The 22,772-nt window shown below is 44.0% G+C and overlaps 1 protein-coding gene across 6 annotated transcripts in view; it reads left to right on the forward strand.

The window, feature by feature from the left end:
* LOC115192366 (nucleoprotein TPR) overlaps window positions 1-22,772 on the forward strand; it is a 47,325-nt gene that overhangs the window by 3,813 nt on the left and 20,740 nt on the right. For all 6 annotated transcript variants that reach the window (XM_029750768.1, XM_029750774.1, XM_029750771.1 and 3 more), the window contains exons 8-23: window positions 4,154-4,241; window positions 4,383-4,523; window positions 5,212-5,309; window positions 12,256-12,453; window positions 13,426-13,533; window positions 13,735-13,961; window positions 14,201-14,364; window positions 14,578-14,720; window positions 15,215-15,363; window positions 15,529-15,691; window positions 15,913-16,047; window positions 16,212-16,352; window positions 16,747-16,930; window positions 18,939-19,105; window positions 19,208-19,360; window positions 19,558-19,674. In XM_029750768.1, coding sequence (XP_029606628.1) covers window positions 4,154-4,241; window positions 4,383-4,523; window positions 5,212-5,309; window positions 12,256-12,453; window positions 13,426-13,533; window positions 13,735-13,961; window positions 14,201-14,364; window positions 14,578-14,720; window positions 15,215-15,363; window positions 15,529-15,691; window positions 15,913-16,047; window positions 16,212-16,352; window positions 16,747-16,930; window positions 18,939-19,105; window positions 19,208-19,360; window positions 19,558-19,674 — 2,376 coding nt within the window. The remainder of the gene's footprint in view (window positions 1-4,153; window positions 4,242-4,382; window positions 4,524-5,211; window positions 5,310-12,255; window positions 12,454-13,425; window positions 13,534-13,734; window positions 13,962-14,200; window positions 14,365-14,577; window positions 14,721-15,214; window positions 15,364-15,528; window positions 15,692-15,912; window positions 16,048-16,211; window positions 16,353-16,746; window positions 16,931-18,938; window positions 19,106-19,207; window positions 19,361-19,557; window positions 19,675-22,772) is intronic.

The following is a 22,772-nucleotide window of genomic DNA, read 5'->3' on the forward strand; positions in this document are numbered from 1 at the left end:
CACCAATATATTGTGCATCCCTAGGTAAAAGTGACTAGGCTATCAGATTTTACCGAGTAGCAGCAGCATATGTAAAGCTTGAAAAGGTGTGAAAGTTTGTCTGTGCGTGTGGCGTGTATGCGTTGGGAGTGTCAGTTTAGTATGTCTGAGTGTTTGGGTAGAGTATGGTAAATGTGCGTAGTCAGTGCAATTATTTTTTTAAATAGGGGGTCAATGCAAATAGTCCAAGTGGCCATTTGATTAACTGTTCCGCAGTCTAAATCAACGTTTCCCAAACTGTGTCCTCAGGACCCCAAAGTGTGAATCAGATTTTTTTTGTGGAGTGCACTGGCAAAAAAACAAAACATGCACTCCTTGGGTTCCTGAGGACCAAGTTTGAGAAACCCTGGTTTAATGTCTTGGGGTAGAAGCTGTTCAGGAGCTTTTTGTTCCCAGACTTGGCACTCCGGTACTGCTTGCTTTGCGGTAGCAGAAAGAATGATCTATGACTTAGGTGGCTGGAGTCCTTGACAATTTCTAGGACCTTCCTCTGACACCACCTTGTATAGAGGTCCTGGGTGTCCGGGAGCTAGGCCCCAGTGATGTACTGGGCCGTATGCACCCTCTGTAGCGCCTTGCAGTCAGATGCCACGCAGTTCTTATACCAAGCAGTGATGCAGCCAGTCAATATGCTCACAATGGTGCAGCTGTTGAACTTTTTGAGGATCTTAGGGCCAATGCTAAATCTTTTCATCCTCCTGAAGGTTTAAGAGGCATTGTCGTGCCTTCTTCACGACTGTGTTGGTGTGTTTGGACCATGATAGGTCCTTAGTGATGTGGACACTGAGGAACTTGAACGTCTCTCTTTCACGCACATTCTGAGTGCCACTGCCATAGAGGAAAAATGGAGCATAGTGACAGTCATCCTTGTGCCTTTACATACCTGAAAACCACGAGTTTCTTGACCGAAACCCATTCTACTGCCAATTTGGCACACGTTATATCATTTTATAAACCATCTCGTGAGCATTTCCTTGTTTGGTTATGGCCCTATACAGCTGGTAGAGTGCGGTCTTCGTGCCAGCATCGGTTTGTGGTGGTAAGTAGACGGCTACTAAAAATATACACTGAACAAAAATATGAACGCCACATGCAACAATTTCTAAGATTTTACAGAGTTCAGTTCGTATAAGGAAATCAGTCAATTGAAATAAATGAATTAGTCTCTAATCTATGGATTTGTGAATTCCCAGTCAGATTTCAACATGACTGGGATGCACGATATATCGGTGAACATATCGGAATCGGACGATATTAGCTAAAAATGCCAACATCGGTATCGGCCCGTTGCCTAGTTTAACGCCAACGTGAAAAAACGATGTCAAAGCTGATGTGCATACCTATATAACGTAGGTACATGACGTAATGACGGCATGTAAAATGTTGCGCAACACAGCATTCTTAACTTAGCCCACAATGTCTGTTGTGTGGATCGAGCAGTCATTTGAAAGCGTAAGACAATTTCAGCGAGACAACTCAAAGGCGAAATCCATTAACGCCAAGATAATGGAATTCATTGCCCTTGACAATCAACCGTTCTCTGTCGTGAGTGATGTTGGCTTTCGCGACTGGTCGAGCACCGGTACACACTAACGTTACCAAGTGCGCTATTGTTCAGATGTTGCCCTACCGGAGTTACACAGTAATGGCGTCACTGCTATTAGCTTCACGACATACTACGGAACACCGTTTGGGTCTTTGCGCGTCAAAAAAGATACACGTCAAATAACTCTATTTGACGCATCAAATAAGCTTTTAACGTCAAATAACACAGTTATATTATAGAATGCTGTGTGTTCTGAATTTGCACGTGCAAGCCAAGCGCCGCCACTACTATCAGTAGCACTGTCAAAACTGTACAAAAAGTTTGCAAACAAGCAAACACCAGCCTCGAACGATGTGTTTACAATACCGCGTTGGTAATAAAGTATTATTTGTTCGACTGCAACTTCTGGGGTAGCTAGCGAGCTTTAGCTTGGTACCTAGCTAGCACCAATACAACCAGCCTGAAAACGATGACCAGTTGAAACTGCAGTCATTTTCATTATTCTTTGCAATGATTTAGGAATCCTTGTAAGTATTAGCTAGGTAGACACTTGTTGTTCTCCTATTGAAATTGAACTTCAGTTCATGAAAATAAATAGCTAGCCAGCTACTTAACCCTGTTTCCCAAAGATTACGTTATAAGCAGCCAGCTTGCTTCATCTGGCTAGTGAGGCTCGACCTGACCGGATTATGTGTTGTGAAGCTAGCCACAATAAGGATTAGGCACTATAGTGGAATTTGCAGTTTGCCTTCAAAATAAAAGTACCTCTTTGAAAGTGTTGCAGAAGGTTACAATTGGTGGAGTCATACCATATTTAGACTAGATAATGTTGAACAAGGTTGGATACCCCCATTTCATTGCTTCACATTCCATCTACTTGGTGACACCCACAGAACACAACTGTGAAGAGTTTATGCAAATATTAGCGTTGTAGCTCTTATCGCGGGTCTGTGACTGTGTGAAATCACCTCACTAGTCAGCCTATTGTGTGTATTGACATTCATTGCACTGTACAGCTTTACCTAAGGATTGGGAATCAATGAAATGGGGTAACAGTCTACTCAATACCCAATATATTTTTTCCAAACATCCTCCTCAGAATTATCAGACTCAAACATCCATGCAGTATAGTTTTTCCTCGGGTATAGTGTTCAATACACATAGGTTGACAATGCATGTGGCTCAATTCAGTTGTTTCAGAGTCCCGCAATAAGAGCTATGATGCTAATGTTTTCTGGGTGTCACTGAGTAGACTGATACCTATGGATTGTAGATCAATAAAATGACGTTGGAGGTGGCTTATAGTCCAAAATGACGTTGGAGGTGGCTTATGGTCCAAAATGACGTTGGAGGTGGCTTATGGTAGAGAAATAAACATTAAATTCTCTGGCAATAGCTCTGGTGGCTATTCCTGCAGTCAGCATGCCAATTGCTTGAGACATCAGGGCACTGTTGTGTGATAAAACTGCACATTTTAGTGGCATTTTATTATCCCAAGCACAAGGTGCACCTGTGTAATGATTATGCTGTTTAATCAGCTTCTTGATATGCCACACCTGTCAGGTGGATGGATTATCTTGGCAAATGAGAAATGCTTACTAACAGGGATGTGCACAAAATGTTTGAGAAATAAGCTTTGTGCATGTGGCAAATGTTTGAGATCTTTTATTTCAGCTCATGAAACTTGGGACCAACACTACATGTTGCGTTTTATATTTTTGTAAAGTATAGATTAAAACGTTCTCGGTAAATAATGTGGTCTACAGCTTATCATGAGGCATTCTAACCTTGAGACTTACTTTTTAATATTAGAGATTGCGTACCAGCTGTTGCTAACAGAGAGACACACAACTGCTGTTCTCTCATGCATAGAAAAAACAGCTAAAATTATATTTTCCATGTCCTTGTTCAGCCAAGACTCGGGAAAACATAGGATATTACAGTTCTTCAGATCACTTTGATAGGATAGTCTAGAACGGAGCTCGTCCAGTTTATTCTCCAGTAATTGCAGGTTTGCCAATAGAATGGAGGGTAGAGGCGGTTTATCCACTCGCCGACATAGTCTCGTCAGATATCCCGCACGCTGGTCTCTGTAACACCGCCTCTTCCTTTTTCGAGTGTCTGGGATTTGGGCCTTGTCCGGTATGGGCAAGTATGACCTTCGCATCAGACTCATTGAAGTACAAATCCTCATCCAAATAGAGGTTTGTGATTGCTGTTCTGATGTCCAAAAGCTATTTTTGATCATAGGAAACAATCCCAGAAACATTGTCGAAAAAGAGTTAAGATCAGTGGAGAAAAAAAACACTAAATGGCACAATTGGTCGGGTGCCCATAAAATGGCTGCTATTCCCTCCAGTGCCATTATACAGTATTTTCTTAATTTTTTCTTAATTTTTTACTTTAGTTAAAAAAATTGCTTTTGTGTGGGTAAGCTTTTGGTGAACATTTTAGTTAACAGGTGCATGTTACATTTTCATGGTGGATGATGTGAAGCATTTAGCTAATAAGGGCATTAATTGTTCCTGTCACAACACTGGCCAACAACCCTTTACCTTGTCTTCCCAGGGAGCTGCTGCAGACTCTGAGTCCAAGAGTGAGGAGTTGAGTGGGGCTGTAGAGGAGCTGCACAAGCTGCTGAAGGATGCTGTAGAAGGTGAGGGAGAGAGACCAGAAAGACAGTCACGCACAACTATTGTCTCAATGCAAAACTGTCTAACACAGGCTCTATGTTTTCATGTCATTTATAGGCTAACTTTATTGGTCATTAGTCTGAATTCTCCTCTCCTCTATACAGCGAACAAGGCCCTGGAGGTGAAACTCCAGGAGATGGATGCCTGTCGGATCAAGGAGGCTGCTGAGCTGAAGGAGAGTATCTCCAGTCTGGAGAAAGAACTGGACAACGCCAACGAACTTCTATCCGACACCAAGCTCAGAGGTCAGACTTAAGACACAATCGCCTGGCTGTTTTTTTTTTTACTGAACAGTTGACTGGACCTTAAAATTACTTTAATAGGGATGGTGTCTCTTCGAGTTAGCATCATTACCAGCAGATTTTACAAACTGGCCACTGACTGATATGTATTAGGATGATGGGGTTTCTTTGATCATGCTCTGGAGACTTCAGTTTGAAATTGTTAGCAGTTGATGTTATTCTTTAATAACACAGACCCCAAAGCAAATCAGGGGGAGGAAAATAGGTTTATTCAAAGAGGACAAATCATGCTTGGAAGTAGTAGATGGTCATTCTCCCCTGTCCTCAGTGATGTTCTCCAGTGATTTTCTCCCCAGAAGAAAGGGACAGGATCTAGTTTTATAACCCAACCCTAGCCTGTGGTTGACCAACTAGAAGTCCTTGCAGTATAGCTGGGCCAATGGCCAAATAACAAGTATCCTATTTCAGGCTCACTGTATAGACAAATCCCTCCCATGTCTCTGACCCATTGATAAATAATTCCCTATTACAGAAAAAACACTATTTCCATTGATCGTTAATTCTATTGACTTCTCGTCCTCTTGACCTCTCGTACTTTCTCTGCGTTGTGTATTTATTTTCGACATATTCTTACAAAATGGAGGATGAACTTTGACCTGCTTGCATGGTTGTCTATTTCCATGCCCTGCAGGTGCAGCCTCAGTGCTGTCAGAGGAAACGATTACCACCATGTCCCCAACTGCAGCCGCCGTGGCCAAGATTGTCAAACCTGGCATGAAGCTGACTGAGGTAACCACTAGAGAATGACCGACGTAGATTTGTTTTGGGGCCAATACCGTTTTTTGGGGTGTCAAGGAGGCCGATGGCCGGTATTTTAAGCCGATATTCAATGTTTTTGTATATAGTCCCCCCATTTTAGGGAACCAAAAGTATTGGGCCAAATATGTGTATTAAAGTAGTAAAAAGTTAAGTATTTGGTCCCATGTTCTTAGCATGCAATGACTACATCAAGTTTGTGACTATACATATTTTTTGAATGCATTTGCTGTTTGTTTTGGTTGTGTTTCAAATAGTTTTGTGCCTAATAGAAATGAATGGTAAATAATGTATTGTCATTTTGGAGTCACTTTTATTGTAATCAAGTATAGAATGTTTGGAAACACTTCTGCATTAATATGGATGCTACCATGATTACGGATAATCCTGAATGAATTGTGAATAATGATGCACAAATATACTCCCCCAAAAATGCACAAATATACTCCCCCAAAAATGCATGTCTTGGGGTGATGATATTTGTGCGTCAAACTTTCTCACTGATCATTCACAATTCATTCAGGATTATCTGTAAACACAGTAGCATCCACATTACTGTAGAAGTGTTTAGAAATTCTATTTTATTATTTGCAATAAAAGTGACTCAAAAATGACACGTTACATTATTTACCATTAATTTATATTGGTCACAAAATAATCGGAAAGGTTAGTATGTCTTGGGGGTATGGTATTTGTGCGTCTAACTTCCTCACTCATTCACATGAGCTGGAAAGCAACCAAAACAAACAGCAAATGCATCCCACAAATCGGTAGAATCACAAGCTTGATATAGTTATTGTGTGCTATGAAGATGGGACCAAATACTAAACTTTTACAACTTCTATGGGCTACGTGGGACGCTAGCCTGCGGGACACAGCCAGTGAAATATCAGGGCGGCAAATTCAAAATCAACAAAATGTCATAATTCAACTTTCTCAAACATACAACTATTTTACACCATTTTAAAGATACACTTCTCCTTGATGTAACCACATTGTCTGATTTCAAAAAGGCTTTACAGCGAAAGCAAAACATTAGATTATGTTAGGAGAGTACATAGACAAAAATAATCACACAGCCATTTTCCAAGCAAGGACATGTGTCAATAAAACCCAAAACACAGCTAAATGAAGCACTAACCTTTGACGATCTTCATCAGATGACACTCCTAGGACATTATGTTACACAATACATGTATGTTTTGTTCGATAAAGTTCATATTTATATCCAAAAACAGCATTTTACATTGGCGCGTGATGTTCAGAAAATGTATTCCCAACCAAAACGTCCGGTGAATGTTTGACAAAATATATAACAATTATTTAAAGAATTATAGATGGACTACTCCTGGATGCAACCGCTGTGTCAGATTTTAAAATAGCTTTACGGAGAAAGCACATTTTTCAATATTCTGAGTACATAGCTCAGCCATCACGGCGAGCTATTCAGACACCCGCCAAGTTCGGGGCAACCTAAACTCAGAATTAGTATTAGAAATATTCTCTTACCTTTGCTGATCTTTGTCAGAATGCACTCCCAGGACTGCTACTTCCACAAGAAATGTTGTTTTTGTTCGAAATAATCCATATTTATGTACAAATACCTATGTTTTGTTTGTGCGTAAGAGTATGCTATTCTGTTCTTCTGAAATAGACTACATTTTCTTCATATCATGGTTCTTTAGACCTGCCTAAAATAAATAATCGATTAACTGTGACGGTGTAGGCTATATTAAATGGATTTATTACACTTTTTTAAATGTAGATGTTCCAAAGGTCTGCATCAATGGCTTGTAAGCTATGCGTGGAAGCCAGGAGACACTAAATGTTTGTTAAATAATTGCCAATTACTGTGAGGCCGGCAGTTATTTGCTTGACAGTCACCGGCTAACACAATTTCATGATCGCCACAGCCCGAGGCGGTATCCAGATTTTCCATACCGTCTTTCTCTCATCCTGGGATTTACGGTATTACCAGCTTAGTACTCAAGGGGGCGCCAAAAAAACCTCAAAAAGCCTATTGGGTGTCCGTTACCAGTAATTGTGAATTTCCATGGAAGCTGCTAGCTACGTATGCTAACAAGTGCAAACATAAAAAAATAATAATTGCGAAGACAGGCAGTCCAGCTCATAAAGTTCTACGTACGGTGCATTTGGAAATTATTCAGACCCCTTGACTTTTTCCACATTTTGTTATGTTAGTCTTATTCTAAAATGTATTAAATAAAATTGATTCCTTATCGATCTACACACAATACCCTAAAATGACACAGCGAAAACAGGTTCCAATTTTTTGGGGCACATTTATAAAAAATCAAAAACAGATTCCTTATTTACATAATTATTCAGATCCTTTGCTATGAGACTTGAAATTGAGCTCAGGTGCATCCTGTTTCAATTGATCATCTTTGAGATGTTTCCACACCTTGATTGGAGTCCACCTGTGGTAAATTCAATTGATTGGACAGGATTTGGAAAGGCACACACCTGTCTATATAAGGTCCCACAGTTGACAGTGCATGTCAGAGTGAAAACCAAGCCATGAGGTCGAAGAAATTGTCTGTAGAGCTCTGAGACAGGATTGTGTCGAGGCACAGATCTGGGGAAGGGTACTAAGACATTTCTGCAGCATTGAAGGTCCCCAAGAACACAGTGTCCTCAATCATTCTTAAATGGAAGAAGTTTAGAACCACCAAGATTCTTCCTAGAGCTGGCCGCTCAGGCAAACTGAGGCAATCAGGGGAGAAGGGCCTTGGTCATGGAGGTGACCAAGAAGCCGATGGTTACTCTGACAGAGCTCCTCTGTGGAGATGGCAGAACCTTCCAGAAGAACAACCAGCTCTGCATCACTCCACCGACCAAACGGAAGCCACTCCTCAGTAAAAGGCACATGACAGCCCGCTTGGAGTTTGCCAAAGGGCATCTAAAAGGACTCTCAGACCATGAGAAACAAGATTCTCTGGTCTGATGAAAACAAGATTGAACTCTTTGGCCTGAATGCCAAGCGTCACGTCTGGAGGAAACCTGGCACCATCCCTACGACGAAGCATGGTGGTGGCAGCATGCTATGGGGAGGGACTGAGAGACAAGTCAGGATCAAGGGAAAGATGAACGGAGCAAAGTACAGAGAGATCCTTGATGAAAACCTGCTCCAGAGTGCTCAGGACCTCAGACTGGGGTGAAGGTTCATCATTGTCTACAGGGCAACGACCCTAAGCACACCGCCAAGACAACGCAGGAGTGGCTTCGGGACAAGTCTGAATGTCCTTGAGTGGGCCGGACTTGAACCTGATCTAACATCTCTGGGGAGACCTGAAAATAACTGTGCAGCGACACTCCCCATTTAACCTGACAGAGCTTGAGATGATCTGCAGAGAAGGATGGAAGAAACTCTCCAAATACAGGTGTGCCAAGCTTGTTGCGTCATACCCAAGAGGACTCGAGACTAATCGCTGCCAAAGGTGCTTCAAGAAATTACCGAGTAAAGGGTCTGAATTCTTATGCCAATGTGGTATTTCAGGTTGTTATTTTTAATAAATTTGCAAACATTTCTTAAATCCTGTTTTTGCTTTGTCATTATGGGTTATTGTGTGTAGAATGATGAGGGGCGGGAACAATTTAATCAATTTAGAATAAGCCTGTAACAAAATGTGGGAAAAGTCTACCGAATGTAACTTTTGTTGTTTGGACAGTTTTACAAGTGACATTGTGCAAATTAACACTACTGGCTCTGGAGCAGCATGTGTGTCTGCGTGGAGTCTGGAGTCGCTAGGGCAACGGGCCTGCCTGCTCTGTTCGGAGAAAATGGGGGAGGACAGATGGGCCGAGAACGGAGATGAGAAAAAACGCAAGGAAATCGAAAGAGAGCAGTGCCAACTGTACAGAACTCATCCAAAGGGCTTTGACTTCTCAAACAATATGATGTCCCATCACCTTATTAATTCAGCCACTTATGTAGACACCTAGCAAGTTAAACTTTGGGGTCACATCAACACAGAATACTTTGTATTTCACACGGGGGAAAAAGAACGCATAAGAAATATCTTGCTGCTTTTTTTTCCAAACACATCAAATTCTTTTTGCAATTTTTGCTCGGCATCAGACTAATTTTTGTGCCTCAGTTGCACTTCTCTACTTGGATGAGAATGTATCTGATGTATCCCTATTTTTCTCTGGTACTTTTGTCAGTGTAACCAGCCTACTTTTCTCCGGTAAATGCAAGACTAACTTTAAGAAAACCATTAGGAAATGTAGCTGGCTACGTTCTTTCTATGATAAACAGAAATATGATGGCCATGTATAGATTTGAAAAAAAAATACCATGTTTTTTAATTGTAAGCTAATTTAGCCTTGTTGTGTGGCTGCCAGCCAAATAGCGTTGCACTTCTGTTGTCATCTTATGAAAATAAAGCTATTTTCTGCCGAATGTGTTTTACTAATGTATTTTTCGTGAAGGAAAAATATAGTTGCATATCCCTGATCACTCTATTGAAGCCAAAAACACTGACTTTCAAAATAGAACTTGACCCCTGTCAATACACAGCTGGACTCGCCTGCTCCCGCTTTCTCCAGTTGTGCTATTTACAAACAAACTTGCGACTGGCTAAACTGTTCTGGGGCACTACGGTAAGCTTCATAATATGACAGGTGAAATGAAGAACGCAATCTGCTTTATCTTCTAACAAATTGCACAAGTTGACTGCAGGTATTTACTTGAGTAGCTACAAATATTAAAATGTATAGAAAAACTTCAAAGAAAAAGTTTCAACGTTATTGACGTTATTGTAAAAACCGTCCCGTGGCTATTTCCAAGTACTCCGGTATATGGTATAATGCCCAAGCCTAGTGATGGGAAGTTTGGTTATTTTTATTGACTGATCTTTTCGACTCATTTTGAGTCAGTAATGCCCAGATCACGCAGGACCCCCTACCGGCGAATGATGAACTAAAAACTCGAAAGAATCATGATTCTGCAAGCTTCTCGTTCACCATGGGGGCTTATTGAAGCTGTCATCTGTGACAGAAACTATAAAAATGTGCTTCAAACAATGTAAATTGTCATTGGTAGGCATACAAATAAGCCACAATCTACTCCGCAAACCGACTATTGTGAACGAAATGCAATTGCTTGCCCACACGATTAGTTCGGGTGTTGAACAGAGGCAGGCTGTCTGTTTTGGTTCTAACAAAGTCTTGTCCACCGATAACATTCAATTATCATGCAGTCATTTATCAGTTCTAAACATGTATTTTTTACTTCTCCATGCTGCCTGCGGTATGATACATTTTTCTGCCTAATCTTTGCTAACAGGAGTTCAATTTTGGTCACTGTCTCAATTCATCCATTTCTCAGTATTGTACCTTTTGTATTGAAGAATGAGCTAGCTTGCTGCTGCTGATTTTCCCAGCTGGACATTCCTCGTAATTGTGCAGTGCTTGTGGCTTAGGTGGTGAGTGGCAGCTGGAATAGCAACAGTTTTGCTATGTGGAGCACTATTGGCAAAGCCGGTAGAGAAAAATAGATTAGAAAAGGCCAATATCGGCTGCATACTGACACATACAGTACCAGTCAAAAGTTTGGACACACCTACTCATTCCAAATCTAAATATATTTTATAATTGATATTGTTCAAAGTAGCCACCCTTTGCCTTGACAGCTTTGCACGCTCTTGGAATTCTCTCAACCAGTCGCAAAAACCATCAAGCGTTATGATGAAACTGGCTCTCATGAGGACCGCCACAGGAAAGGAAGACCCAGAGTTACCTCTGCTGCAGAGGATAAGTTCATTAGAGTTAACTGCACCTCAGACTGCAGCCCAAAGAAATGCTTCACAGAGTTCAAGTAACGGACACATCTCAACATCAACTGTTCGGAGGAGACTGTGAATCAGGCCTTCATGGTCGAATTGCTGCAAAGAAACCACTACCAATGCACACTAATAAGAAGAAGAGACTTTCTTGGGCCAAGAAACATGAGCAATGGACATTAGACCAGTCTGTCCTTTTGGTCTGATGATTCCAAATTTGAGATTTTTGGTTCCAACACCAGTGTCTTTGTGAGACGCCGAGTATGTGAACGGATGATCTCTGCATGTGTTGTTCCCACTGTGAAGCATGGAGGAGGTGGTGTGGGGGTGCTTTGCTGGTGACACTGTCAGTGATTTATTTAGAATTCAAGGCACACTTAACCAGCATGGCTACCTTAGCGATGCGCCATCCCATCTGGTTTGTGCTTAGTGGGGCTGTCATTTTGTTTTTCAACAGGACAGTGACCCAGGGCTATTTGACTATTTGGGCTATTTGACCAAGAAGGAGAGTGATGGAGTGCTGCATCAGATGACCTGGCTTCCACAATCACCCGACCTCAAGCCAATTGAGATGGTTTTGGAGGAGTTGGACCGCAGAGTGAAGGAAAAGCAGCCAACAAGTGCTCAGCATATGTGGGAACTCCTTCAAGACTGTTGGAAAAGCATTCCTCATGAAGCTGGTTGAGAGAATTCCAAGAGTGTGCAAAGCTGTCATCAAGGCAAAGGGTGGCTACTTTGAAGATATATTTAGTTTTAGTTTTAACACCTTTTTTTGTTAATACATGATTACATGTGTGTTATTTCTTAGTTTTGATGTCTTCACTATTATTCTACAATGAAGAAAATAGTAAAAAATGTAAGAGTAGGTGTCCAAACTTTTCACTGGTACTGTATGTATTCTGTATTTACAGAATTCATCTGCAGAGATTCTTGACTTTGCTCAGCAAATAGTTATATTAACAAACATGACGCTCATAGTATTCAGTACCATATATTGTATCATAGTATATAGTACCATATATTGTATCATAGACTACAGTACCATATATTAATATATTGTATCATAGTATACAGTATGAATGTATGAGTTTGAGCTTCTTTCTTCTCTCCAGTTGTATACGGCGTATGTGGAGACCCAGGAGGCGCTGGAGCTGCAGCGTGTGGAGAACAAACGGGTGAATAAGTACCTGGATGACATAGTGCAGGAGGTGGAGGCCAAGGGTCCCGTCCTCAAACGCCAGCGGGACGAACATGAGCGCATGCAGAAGTCTGTGGCCAGCCTGTCGGCCAAGCTAGAACAGGCAGTTACGGTGTGTTTTTAAAAAAAAAAAATAGTTTGAATTTGTTATACAGTACCAAAACACCTGCTGTAAGTCAAACATCTGAGGATATGTGAGGGTAGTTAGAAACCAATTGTCACGAGAATTTTCAATCCCAATGATGATGATAACTAACAATTATTTAAGCTTTGACCAATCGCCGAGGTTTGTACGACCCTGGGTTTAATAATAATTAGACAAAGACTCAGTTTATGCAAAAGGTCCGTACAGTTTATTCAGAGAACGTTCTAAAGTCAAGAATGCAAAGACATGTCTTTTTATAACTCTCACCCCGACCTATTTCCACGCACACACAGACACACAAACAGTAGGTGGGCTGTATCTTTCCCCACAGTCCGCATTCCTCGTCTATCACTACCAAGCTGGCAGTTCTATCCTCCCGAGATTAGAGGGACCTTGACAGGACTCCCTTTCCTGTCGTAAGTATTTTAGAGTTCTAACCAGGTCAGGTCATGAATAGTTTAATTGTCCTCTGTATTTTCTTAGTCACACACACATTTCTCTCCCTTACTGGTCTCGACCAAACCTTATTGGACTTAAGTTTATCACTCTAATTATTCATTATACATGTTACATAATCTAATAATTACTAATAGTTACGTTGTTTAATTATTCATAATACAAGTTACATAATCTAATAATTACGTTTCAGGGTGGATTTTTTTTGTCATTACCTTAAACATATAAATTCCCTTCTCACCAATGTACAGTCAACTCCTGATTTAATGCAAGGTTTTGAACTGCACTAAAACTGCACTAAACCCGATCGTGCAGATTGTCCAGCGTAAGTGAAAAGAATGTGTTTGAATTGTAATTGGTGAACTGTACTGCACTGCAATGTATTTGAGTTGGTATTGGTGAACTGCACTGCCGATGCCGTGCACTTATGAGAGTCCACTAAATACGTTCTGACACACCATAACTGGTTACTATGTGTTTCAGGAGGTGCAACGTCTGCAGAAGGTGACTGACGAAGCCAACAAGCACTCTTCTGTCCTGGAGAGAGACAACCATAGGTCTGAGGTGCAACTGGCAGACATGGCGCAGCAGGTGGGACGTCCTGTCTTATCTCTTTTAGTGAAGCCTCACTGCTTTTCTTAACATCGCCTCTACAACCTCATTGTTGTCATAGAATTATGTGTGAAAAAATCTATACAAATGTTGATTTATAAAAAAGTGACGGTTGTAGGCATGATTGTTTTAATTAGGACATAATCAATAGCTTTTTCACCCCGTATCCTAACCCACCAGATCCGTGTCCTACTCATTGAGCTGGAGGAGGCACGTGGCAACCACGTAGTGCTCGATGAGGAGGTGAGCTCTGCTGACATCAGCAGCACGTCGGAGGTCATCACACAGCACCTGGTGACATTCCGTGGCGTGGAGGAGCTCCAGCAGCAGAACCAGCGCCTCCTGGTGGCCCTCCGAGAGCTCAGCGATGCACAGGAGAGAGAGGAGACTGAGACCACAGGCACCAAGTGCGATATACTTAATTGTCCCCCCCCCCACACACAAAATAAGTGTCTGATTGTCTGTGTCTCCATCCAGAAACAACCCTTAGCCCCAACCCACTAGGTGCTTTTGTAGGTCTGACATTGTTGGATGAGTATAAGCAATATGGTGGTAGCTCCTGCTCCACCTTTCCTTTTGGTTTCCCTGTCAGCAAAATGTTTCTGTTATCTGTGGATAAATAAAGGTCATTGGATTCTCACTCCAGGCGCAGTGAGCTGGAGCGGAGTCTGGAGAAGGCCCAGGCAGAGCTGGAGGCTCTGAGGGAGCAGCGGAGCCACCAGATGCAGCTGGCTGAGTCCATTGTCAGGCAGAGAGACATGTACCGTGTGCTCCTGGCTCAGGCCACTGGCGTTAGCTTCCCTCAGCAAGGTGGGGTTCACATACATTTCCTTCTTCAGGGCCTGATGAGGCTAGTGTAGCCAAACCTTTGTAAATGTGGGTGCAGGAATAAAGCACGGGAGCAACATATACCCTGTGTAGCCTTTTGGTTCTTTATTGTTAGTCAGTTTTGGCCCAGCCCCGGTGGAGAACTTTGAGATTTGTATATTACCTACACACTGACCCTTTGACCTCTTGTCTCAGGTGCAGCACCTGAGGAATTCTCCCTGACCTCCACCCCCCACCGCTCTCCAGCTGCCACCCCCACCACAGCCATGCCCACTGGAATCATTACTATGGCGACGGAGTCAACCGAGGCGGTGGAGGCCAAGGCAGCCCTCCGACAGGTGAGCCCACACAATTCTTACCCTTTTGCCCTCAGAACATCCTCAATTTGTCAGGGCATGGACTCTACAAAGTGTCTAAAGCGTTCCACAGGGATGTTGGCCCATGTTGACTCCAATGCTTCCCACAGTTGTCAAGTTGGCTGGATGTCCTTTGGGTGGTGGACCATACTTGATACACACGGGAAACTGTCAAGGGTGAAAAACCCAGCTGCTTTGCATTTCTTGACACAAACCGGTGCACCTGGCACCTACTACCATACCCCGTTCAAACGCAATGACCTAGAGTTTTTCTCCCTCAGCAGTTTTCCGTGTTGAATATTAGGAAGGTGTTCCTAATGTTTTGTACACTTGGTGTATATGCAACATTATCTGTCCTTCTGTCGCGTCAAACCACCATTTTATGATAGACCACAAATAATATCCTTCAATCGGGTTGACAAAAAATTGTTGCTGTACTCTTATCTGAAGGAACGTCTTGTTCGCTGTGTGTGTAGTTGCAGGAGGTGTTCTCCTCCTATAAGAGGGAGAGGTCTGAGAGTGACAAGGCCCTGGCGGAACAGACTGAGAAGCTACAGCAGCAGGTGTCTGACCAGAGATCACAGAATGCCAAGATATCCACCCAACTGGAGTTTACCTCCAAGAGGTAAGAGCACTGCACATCACTCTCAGGACACTACACAAGACAATATCACATGAGGAAGTAGGTTGTCTTTTTCTTTGAACTTAGGAGTATGACGTTATTTCACAATATTTTAGCAAATTTTGCTTGATAACTAACTGAACCTGCTTGGTGACGTGCTCCCCCCAGGTATGAGATGCTGCAGGATAATGTGGAGGGCTACAGGAAGGATATTGCCTCTTTGAAGGAGAAGGGACAGAAGATGGCTGCTGTAGCCCAGAAGAATGAGCAAACTGTTAACACCATGACAGAGGACCTGAGAGTTGCACAGGAGAAACTCAACATGGCAGAGGTGTGTGTGTGTGTGTGTGTGTGTGTGTGTGTGTGTGTGTGTGTGTGTGTGTGCGCCTCATCTTTGTGTGTCCCAAGCCTTTTGTTCATTGTGTTAGACAGACAATACTTAGTCTCTCTCTCTTTCGTAATGTGTGTTAGTGTTTTGCTCCGTCTTTCTATACATGCATTACATCTAGTTTCTAAGCCACAGTGAGTTGTGCTGACACTGTTCTCCCCCAGGGTCGTGCTGAGAGCCTCAGGAAGGAGAGGGATATGCTGAAGCTAGTGGAGTCCAGACTGACCCAGGAGAAGGAGACCATCCAGACCCAACAACGAGGACAGAACATGCTGCTCACCAATCTCAAGACCATACAGGTTTACACACACACTTCATGTGCTTGCCTATACACATAAACACCAATGTATGTCAAGACAATAGAAACATCTCAAACTAACCACTCATAAAATGGTTGAGGCACTGTTCTCTCTCTCTGCATTCATGTCTGTTTTAACGTTCAACTCCCTGTGTGCTCATCCAGGCCACATTGGAGCGCTCAGAGACGGACACCAGGCAGCGCCTGAGCGCCCAGATAGAGAAGCAGGAAAGAGAGCTCGGCCAGCTGCAGAAGAGACTGGGGCACGATGTGGAGCAACGCCACCTGCTGGGCAGAAACCAAGATGTAAGTCCCTGATATCTCTTCTCAGTGCCAACCACAACCCCCTCTACCTCGATTCTATCGATTGTCCTCTTCTATCTTTCCGCTTTCTCTAATATCACACTTATTCATTTTTTCCCCAAGAGACTTGCTTCAAAAAGGCAGCACTCAAGCATTTGTACATACATACCAGTAGAGACTGGTGCGAGGAGCTATAGGATGACAGTTGCATTGTAATGCCTGGAATAGAATAAATGGAACGGTATCAAACACATGGAAACCACATGTTTGATTCCGTTGCTTTTATTCCCTTCCGGCCGTTACAATGAGCCCGTCCTCCTATAGCTCCTTCCACCAGCCTCCACTGATGCGCACCATGGATTCAATTAACCCCTTCCTGTCTTTTTTTTATTTCCAGTTGCAGCTGATGGATGCCAAAAGGCAGCTGGAGACCCAGACAGGCCTGCTCCAGAAGACCAGGGATCAGCTGAGTGCTGCCCAGCTGGAGATGAGCTCTCTCAGGCTGCAGCAGGGCAGTGAAGAAGGAGGTCGTCCGTCGCTGGGCTCCCAAAGCTCCCCGTCCATTCCCATGGGCCTCAAAGGTAAGAGTACACACGATGTTACAGAATCACATCAGCCTCAGTGCCTTCTGAGACCTCAGAATGTTCAGGAACCACAAGTTTTTATAGCCTGAGAATGTTGGAATGGCTTGAATGTGGATAGTACTCAGTTGGAGTTTTCCTCAAGACAGGCACTTACACAATTGCTATTTTCAAATTGTCTCTGATTTATATTTTTCAAACTGTCAAGTTGGTCTACAATTCATTGATTTAGGCTAGTCTAACATTCTCTTAATTGTTTCCTTAAAACTTCTTACATCTGGGGGTTCCGCTAGCGGAACGCCTCGCCAATATCCAATGGAAGAGCGTGGCGCGAAATACAAAAACCTCAAAAATGCAATAATTTCAATTTTTCAAACATACGACTATTTTACACCATTTTAAAGATAAGACTCTCGTTAATCTAACCACATTGTCCGATATCAAAAAGGCTTTACAGCGAAAGCAAAACATTTAGATTATGTTAGGAGAGTACAAAAATAATCACACAGCCATTTTCCAAGCAAGCATATATGTCACAAAAACCCAAAACACAGCTAAATGAAGCACTAACCTTTGATGATCTTCATCAGATGACACTCCTAGGACATTATGTTATACAATACATGCATGTTTTGTTCAATCAAGTTCATATTTATATCAAAAAACAGCTTTTTACATTGGCGTGTGATGTTCAGAAAATGTATTCCCACCGAAAACTTCCGGTGAATTTACTAAATTACTCATCATAAACGTTGACAAAATACATAACAATTATTTTAGGAATTATAGATACAGAACTCCTTTATGCAATCGCTATGTCAGATTTTAAAATAGCTTTTCGGCGAAAGCGCATTTTGCAATATTCTGAGTACATAGCTCAGCCATCACGGCTAGCTATTTTGACACCCGCCAAGTTCGGCGCACACTAAACTCAGAATTAGTATTCGAAAAATTGTATTACCTTTGCTGATCTTCGTCAGAATGCACTCCTAGGACTGCTACTTCCACAAGAAATTTTGTTTTTGTTCCAAATAATCCATAGTTATGTCCAAATACCTCCGTTCGTGCGTTCAGGTCACTATCCAAAGGGTAACGCGCGAGCGCATTTCGAGACAAAAAAATTCAAAATGTTCCATTACCGTACTTAGAAGCATGTCAAACGCTGTTTAAAATCAATTTTTATGGTATTTTTCTCGTAAAATAGCGATAATATTCCAACCGGACAATAGTGTATTCATTCAAAGAGGAAATTAAAAAACAGCGTGGTCGCGTGAACGCGCATATCCAATCTCTTTGTCACTAGGCAGACCACTGAGAAACTTAGCTACTATACTCTGCCCAGAGACAGGAGACGCCTCAATCTTCTTTCTGAAGGCTTTAGAGAGCCAATGGAAGCCTTAGAAAGTGCTACGTAACCCCACAGATACTGTAGTTTCGATAGAGAATCAAAAGAACTACAAATTCTCAGACAGGCCACTTCCTGCTTGGAATTCTCTCAGGTTTTTGCCTGCCATATGAGTTCTGTTATACTCACCATTCAAACAGTTTTAGAAACTTCAGAGTGTTTTCTATCCAAATCTACTAATAATATGCAAATGTTTGACTCTAATATGGGTACGTTTTTCATCCGGCCGTGAAAATACTGCCCCCTATAGCGAAGAGGTTAAAGTTGTGGGATGTTGTTCTGCTTTTCCTTGTGTAGACATAGGTCAGGTCGGTGTCTATAGCCATGCTTTCATTAGGTCGTCTTATAGTATTTTATAGGAAATGTAGTAAAACAAGCTAAATAAAACCCTCAAACAGGCCTGGAGGGTGTGTGCTTCTGTGGCCTGCACCATTAGCTGTGTTATGGTAGTATCATTAGGGTTCGCCACAGGGTTCTTTTTCTATGCTGCCCATGCCAGCTGTGACTTCAGTCTGTGGCACTTACACCTCTCTCCCTCTCTCTCCTTACCTCTCTGCTCCTCGCCCCTCTTCATCTTCCCCCCCTCTCCTCTAACCTCCCCAGGACTCCAGGGTTCAAAAGGGGACTCTGAGGATCTGCATGGCCGCCTGAGGCAGACCGAGACGCAGGCAGAGGAGCTGGCAGAGCAGTTGAGGACAGCCACCTCCAGCAAAGAGCAATACAGAGCCATGGCCCAGAGCCTAGAGGAGTCCATGGATAAGGAGAGGCAGGTCAGGACTCCACCCTGTCCCCTAACCCCTTAGTAGTGCACTTCCATAAGCGTTTTAGCCCCAAATCTCTCACTCGCTTCCTCTCCTCGTTCCTCTCTCTAGGTGATGGAGCAGGCTCGGTCCTCCATGGAGGAGCGTGTAAAGGAGGCTCAGGAGCAGCACCGTCATCTGGAGAGGAAGCTCCTGGAGGCAGAGAAGGAGAAGCAGGGCCTGCAGGAGGAGAAGAGGAAAGCCCTGGCCTCCGTAGAGCAGCAGGTATGAAGCAGACATCTATGCCCTTACTGAAAATCTCCTCACTGTATAGCTCGAATGGTATAGCTGATACATTCAGTCTTATTTAACCACATCCAGCACGCACCATAGGTGCTGGGTTCACACAATGCCGGGGTCCTCATTGTTCCATGTTGAAGATATGAACAGATTCCTGTTTTCCTTAACCCTGTGTGTGTCAGGTGGCTGAGCTGAGGAGGAGTCTGAGCAGTGTGCAGGCGGACCACCAGGAGGCGCTACAGAGGGCAGCGGTGGCAGCAGCCCAGGAACAGCAGGCCATACTGGACAGCCAGGAGCAGGTGAGATGGAGGCTTGGGCTGTGGCTAATTGGCCCTTATCGAGTTGTAGTGATATGCCAACTTTTCCCAAGGCATATCTGACCAAGCTATTTGCCACCTTGTTTCCCACTTTCCTGCTATAGAGCATTACCTGGCTTGATTGTCACTAACCCAAGTACATGTCAACCATGATAATGTAGCATACATTATCAACCATTCATTAACCTCCCTGGGCAAGGTGGGACGTTTGCGTCCCACCTAGTCAACAGCCAGTGGAATCGTGTGGTGCGAAATACAAATACCTCATAAATGCTATAACTTCAATTTCTCAAACATATGACTATTTTACACCATTTTAAAGACAAGACTCTCGTTAATCTAACCACACTGTCCGATTTCAAAAAGGCTTTACAGCGAAAGCAAAACATTAGATTATGTCAGGAGAGTACCCTGCCAAAAATAATCACACAGCCATTTTCAAAGCATGCATATATGTCACAAAAACCACAGCTAAATGCAGCACTAACCTTTGATGATCTTCATCAGATGACACTCCTAGGACATTATGTTATACAATACATGCATGTTTTGTTCAATCAAGTTCATATTTATATAAAAAAAAGCTTTTTACATTAGCATGTGATGTTCAGAACTAGCATACCCACCGCAAACATCCGGTGAATTTACTTAATTACTCATTTACATTTAAGTCATTTAGCAGACGCCCTTATCCAGAGCGACTTACAAATTGGTGCGTTCACCTTATGATATCCAGTGGAACAACCACTTTACAATAGTGCATCAAAATCTTTTAAGGGGGGGGGGGTTAGAAGGGTTACTTTATCCTATCGCAGGTATTCCTTAAAGAGGTGGGGTTTCAGGTGTCTCCGGAAGGTGGTGATTGACTCCGCTGTCCTGGCGTCGTGAGGGAGCTTGTTCCACCATTGGGGTGCCAGAGCAGCGAACAGATGTGACTGGGCTGAGCGGGAACTGTGCTTCCTCAGAGGTAGGGAGGCGAGCAGGCCAGAGGTGGATGAACGCAGTGCCCTTGTTTGGGTGTAGGGCCTGATCAGAGCCTGAAGGTACGGAGGTGCCGTTCCCCTCACAGCTCCGTAGGCAAGCACCATGGTCTTGTAGCGGATGCGAGCTTCAACTGGCAGCCAGTGGAGAGAGCGGAGGAGCGGGGTGACGTGAGAGAACTTGGGAAGGTTGAACACCAGACGGGCTGCGGCGTTCTGGATGAGTTGTAGGGGTTTAATGGCACAGGCAGGGAGCCCAGCCAACAGCGAGTTGCAGTAATCCAGACGGGAGATGACAAGTGCCTGGATTAGGACCTGCGCCGCTTCCTGTGTGAGGCAGGGTCGTACTCTGCGAATGTTGTAGAGCATGAACCTACAGGATCGGGTCACCGCCTTGATGTTAGTGGAGAACGACAGGGTGTTGTCCAGGGTCACGCCAAGGTTCTTAGCACTCTGGGAGGAGGACACAAGGGAGTTGTCAACCGTGATGGCGAGATCATGGAACGGGCAGTCCTTCCCCGGGAGGAAGAGCAGCTCCGTCTTGCCGAGGTTCAGCTTGAGGTGGTGATCCGTCATCCACACTGATATGTCTGCCAGACATGCAGAGATGCGATTCGCCACCTGGTTATCAGAAGGGGGAAAGGAGAAGATTAATTGTGTGTCGTCTGCATAGCAATGATAGGAGAGACCATGTGAGGATATGACAGAGCCAAGTGACTTGGTGTAAAGCGAGAATAGGAGAGGGCCTAGAACAGAGCCCTGGGGGACACCAGTGGTGAGAGCACGTGGTGCGGAGACAGATTCTCGCCACGCCACCTGGTAGGACGCAATCCAAGCGTGGGCCGCGCCGGAGATGCCCAGCTCGGAGAGGGTGGAGAGGAGGATCTGATGGTTCACAGTATCAAAGGCAGCAGATAGGTCTAGAAGGATGAGAGCAGAGGAGAGAGAGTTAGCTTTAGCAGTGCGGAGAGCCTCCGTGACACAGAGAAGAGCAGTGTCAGTTGAATGCCCAGTCTTGAAACCTGACTGATTAGGATCAAGAAGGTCATTCTGAGAGAGATAGCAGGAGAGCTGGCCAAGGACGGCACGTTCAAGAGTTTTGGAGAGAAAAGAAAGAAGGGATACTGGTCTGTAGTTGTTGACATCGGAGGGATCGAGTGTAGGTTTTTTTCAGAAGGGGTGCAACTCTCGCTCTCTTGAAGACGGAAGGGACGTAGCCAGCGGTCAAGGATGAGTTGATGAGCGAGGTGAGGTAGGGGAGAAGGTCTCCGGAAATGGTCTGGAGAAGAGAGGAGGGGATAGGGTCAAGCGGGCAGGTTGTTGGGCGGCCGGCCGTCACAAGACGCGAGATTTCATCTGGAGAGAGAGGGGAGAAAGAGGTCAAAGCACAGGGTAGGGCAGTGTGAGCAGGACCAGCGGTGTCTTTTGACTTAGCAAACGAGGATCGGATGTCGTCGACCTTCTTTTGGTTGACGAAGGTTGACGAAGTCATCTGCAGAGGGGGGGGGAGGGGGAGGAGGATTCAGGAGGGAGGAGAAGGTGGCAAAGAGCTTCCTAGGGTTAGAGGCAGATGCTTGGAATTTAGAGTGGTAGAAAGTGGCTTTAGCAGCAGAGACAGAAGAGGAAAATGTAGAGAGGAGGGAGTGAAAGGATGCCAGGTCCGCAGGGAGGCGAGTTTTCCTCCATTTCCGCTCGGCTGCCCGGAGCCCTGTTCTGTGAGCTCGCAATGAGTCGTCGAGCCACGGAGCAGGAGGGGAGGACCGAGCCGGCCTGGAGGATAGGGGACATAGAGAGTCAAAGGATGCAGAAAGGAGAGGAGGGTTGAGGAGGCAGAATCAGGAGATAGGTTGGAGAAGGTTTGAGCAGAGGGAAGAGATGATAGGATGGAAGAGGAGAGGGTAGCGGGAGAGAGAGAGCGAAGGTTGGGACGGCGCAATACCATCCGAGTAGGGGCAGAGTGAGAAGTGTTGGATGAGAGCGAGAGGGAAAAGGATACAAGGTAGTGGTCGGAGACTTGGAGGGGAGTTGCAATGAGATTAGTGGAAGAACAGCATCTAGTAAAGATGAGGTCAAGCGTATTGCCTGCCTTGTGAGTAAGGG

This window comes from Salmo trutta, chromosome 4 (genome assembly GCF_901001165.1).
Source record: "Salmo trutta chromosome 4, fSalTru1.1, whole genome shotgun sequence".
Classification (NCBI taxonomy): domain Eukaryota; kingdom Metazoa; phylum Chordata; class Actinopteri; order Salmoniformes; family Salmonidae; genus Salmo; species Salmo trutta.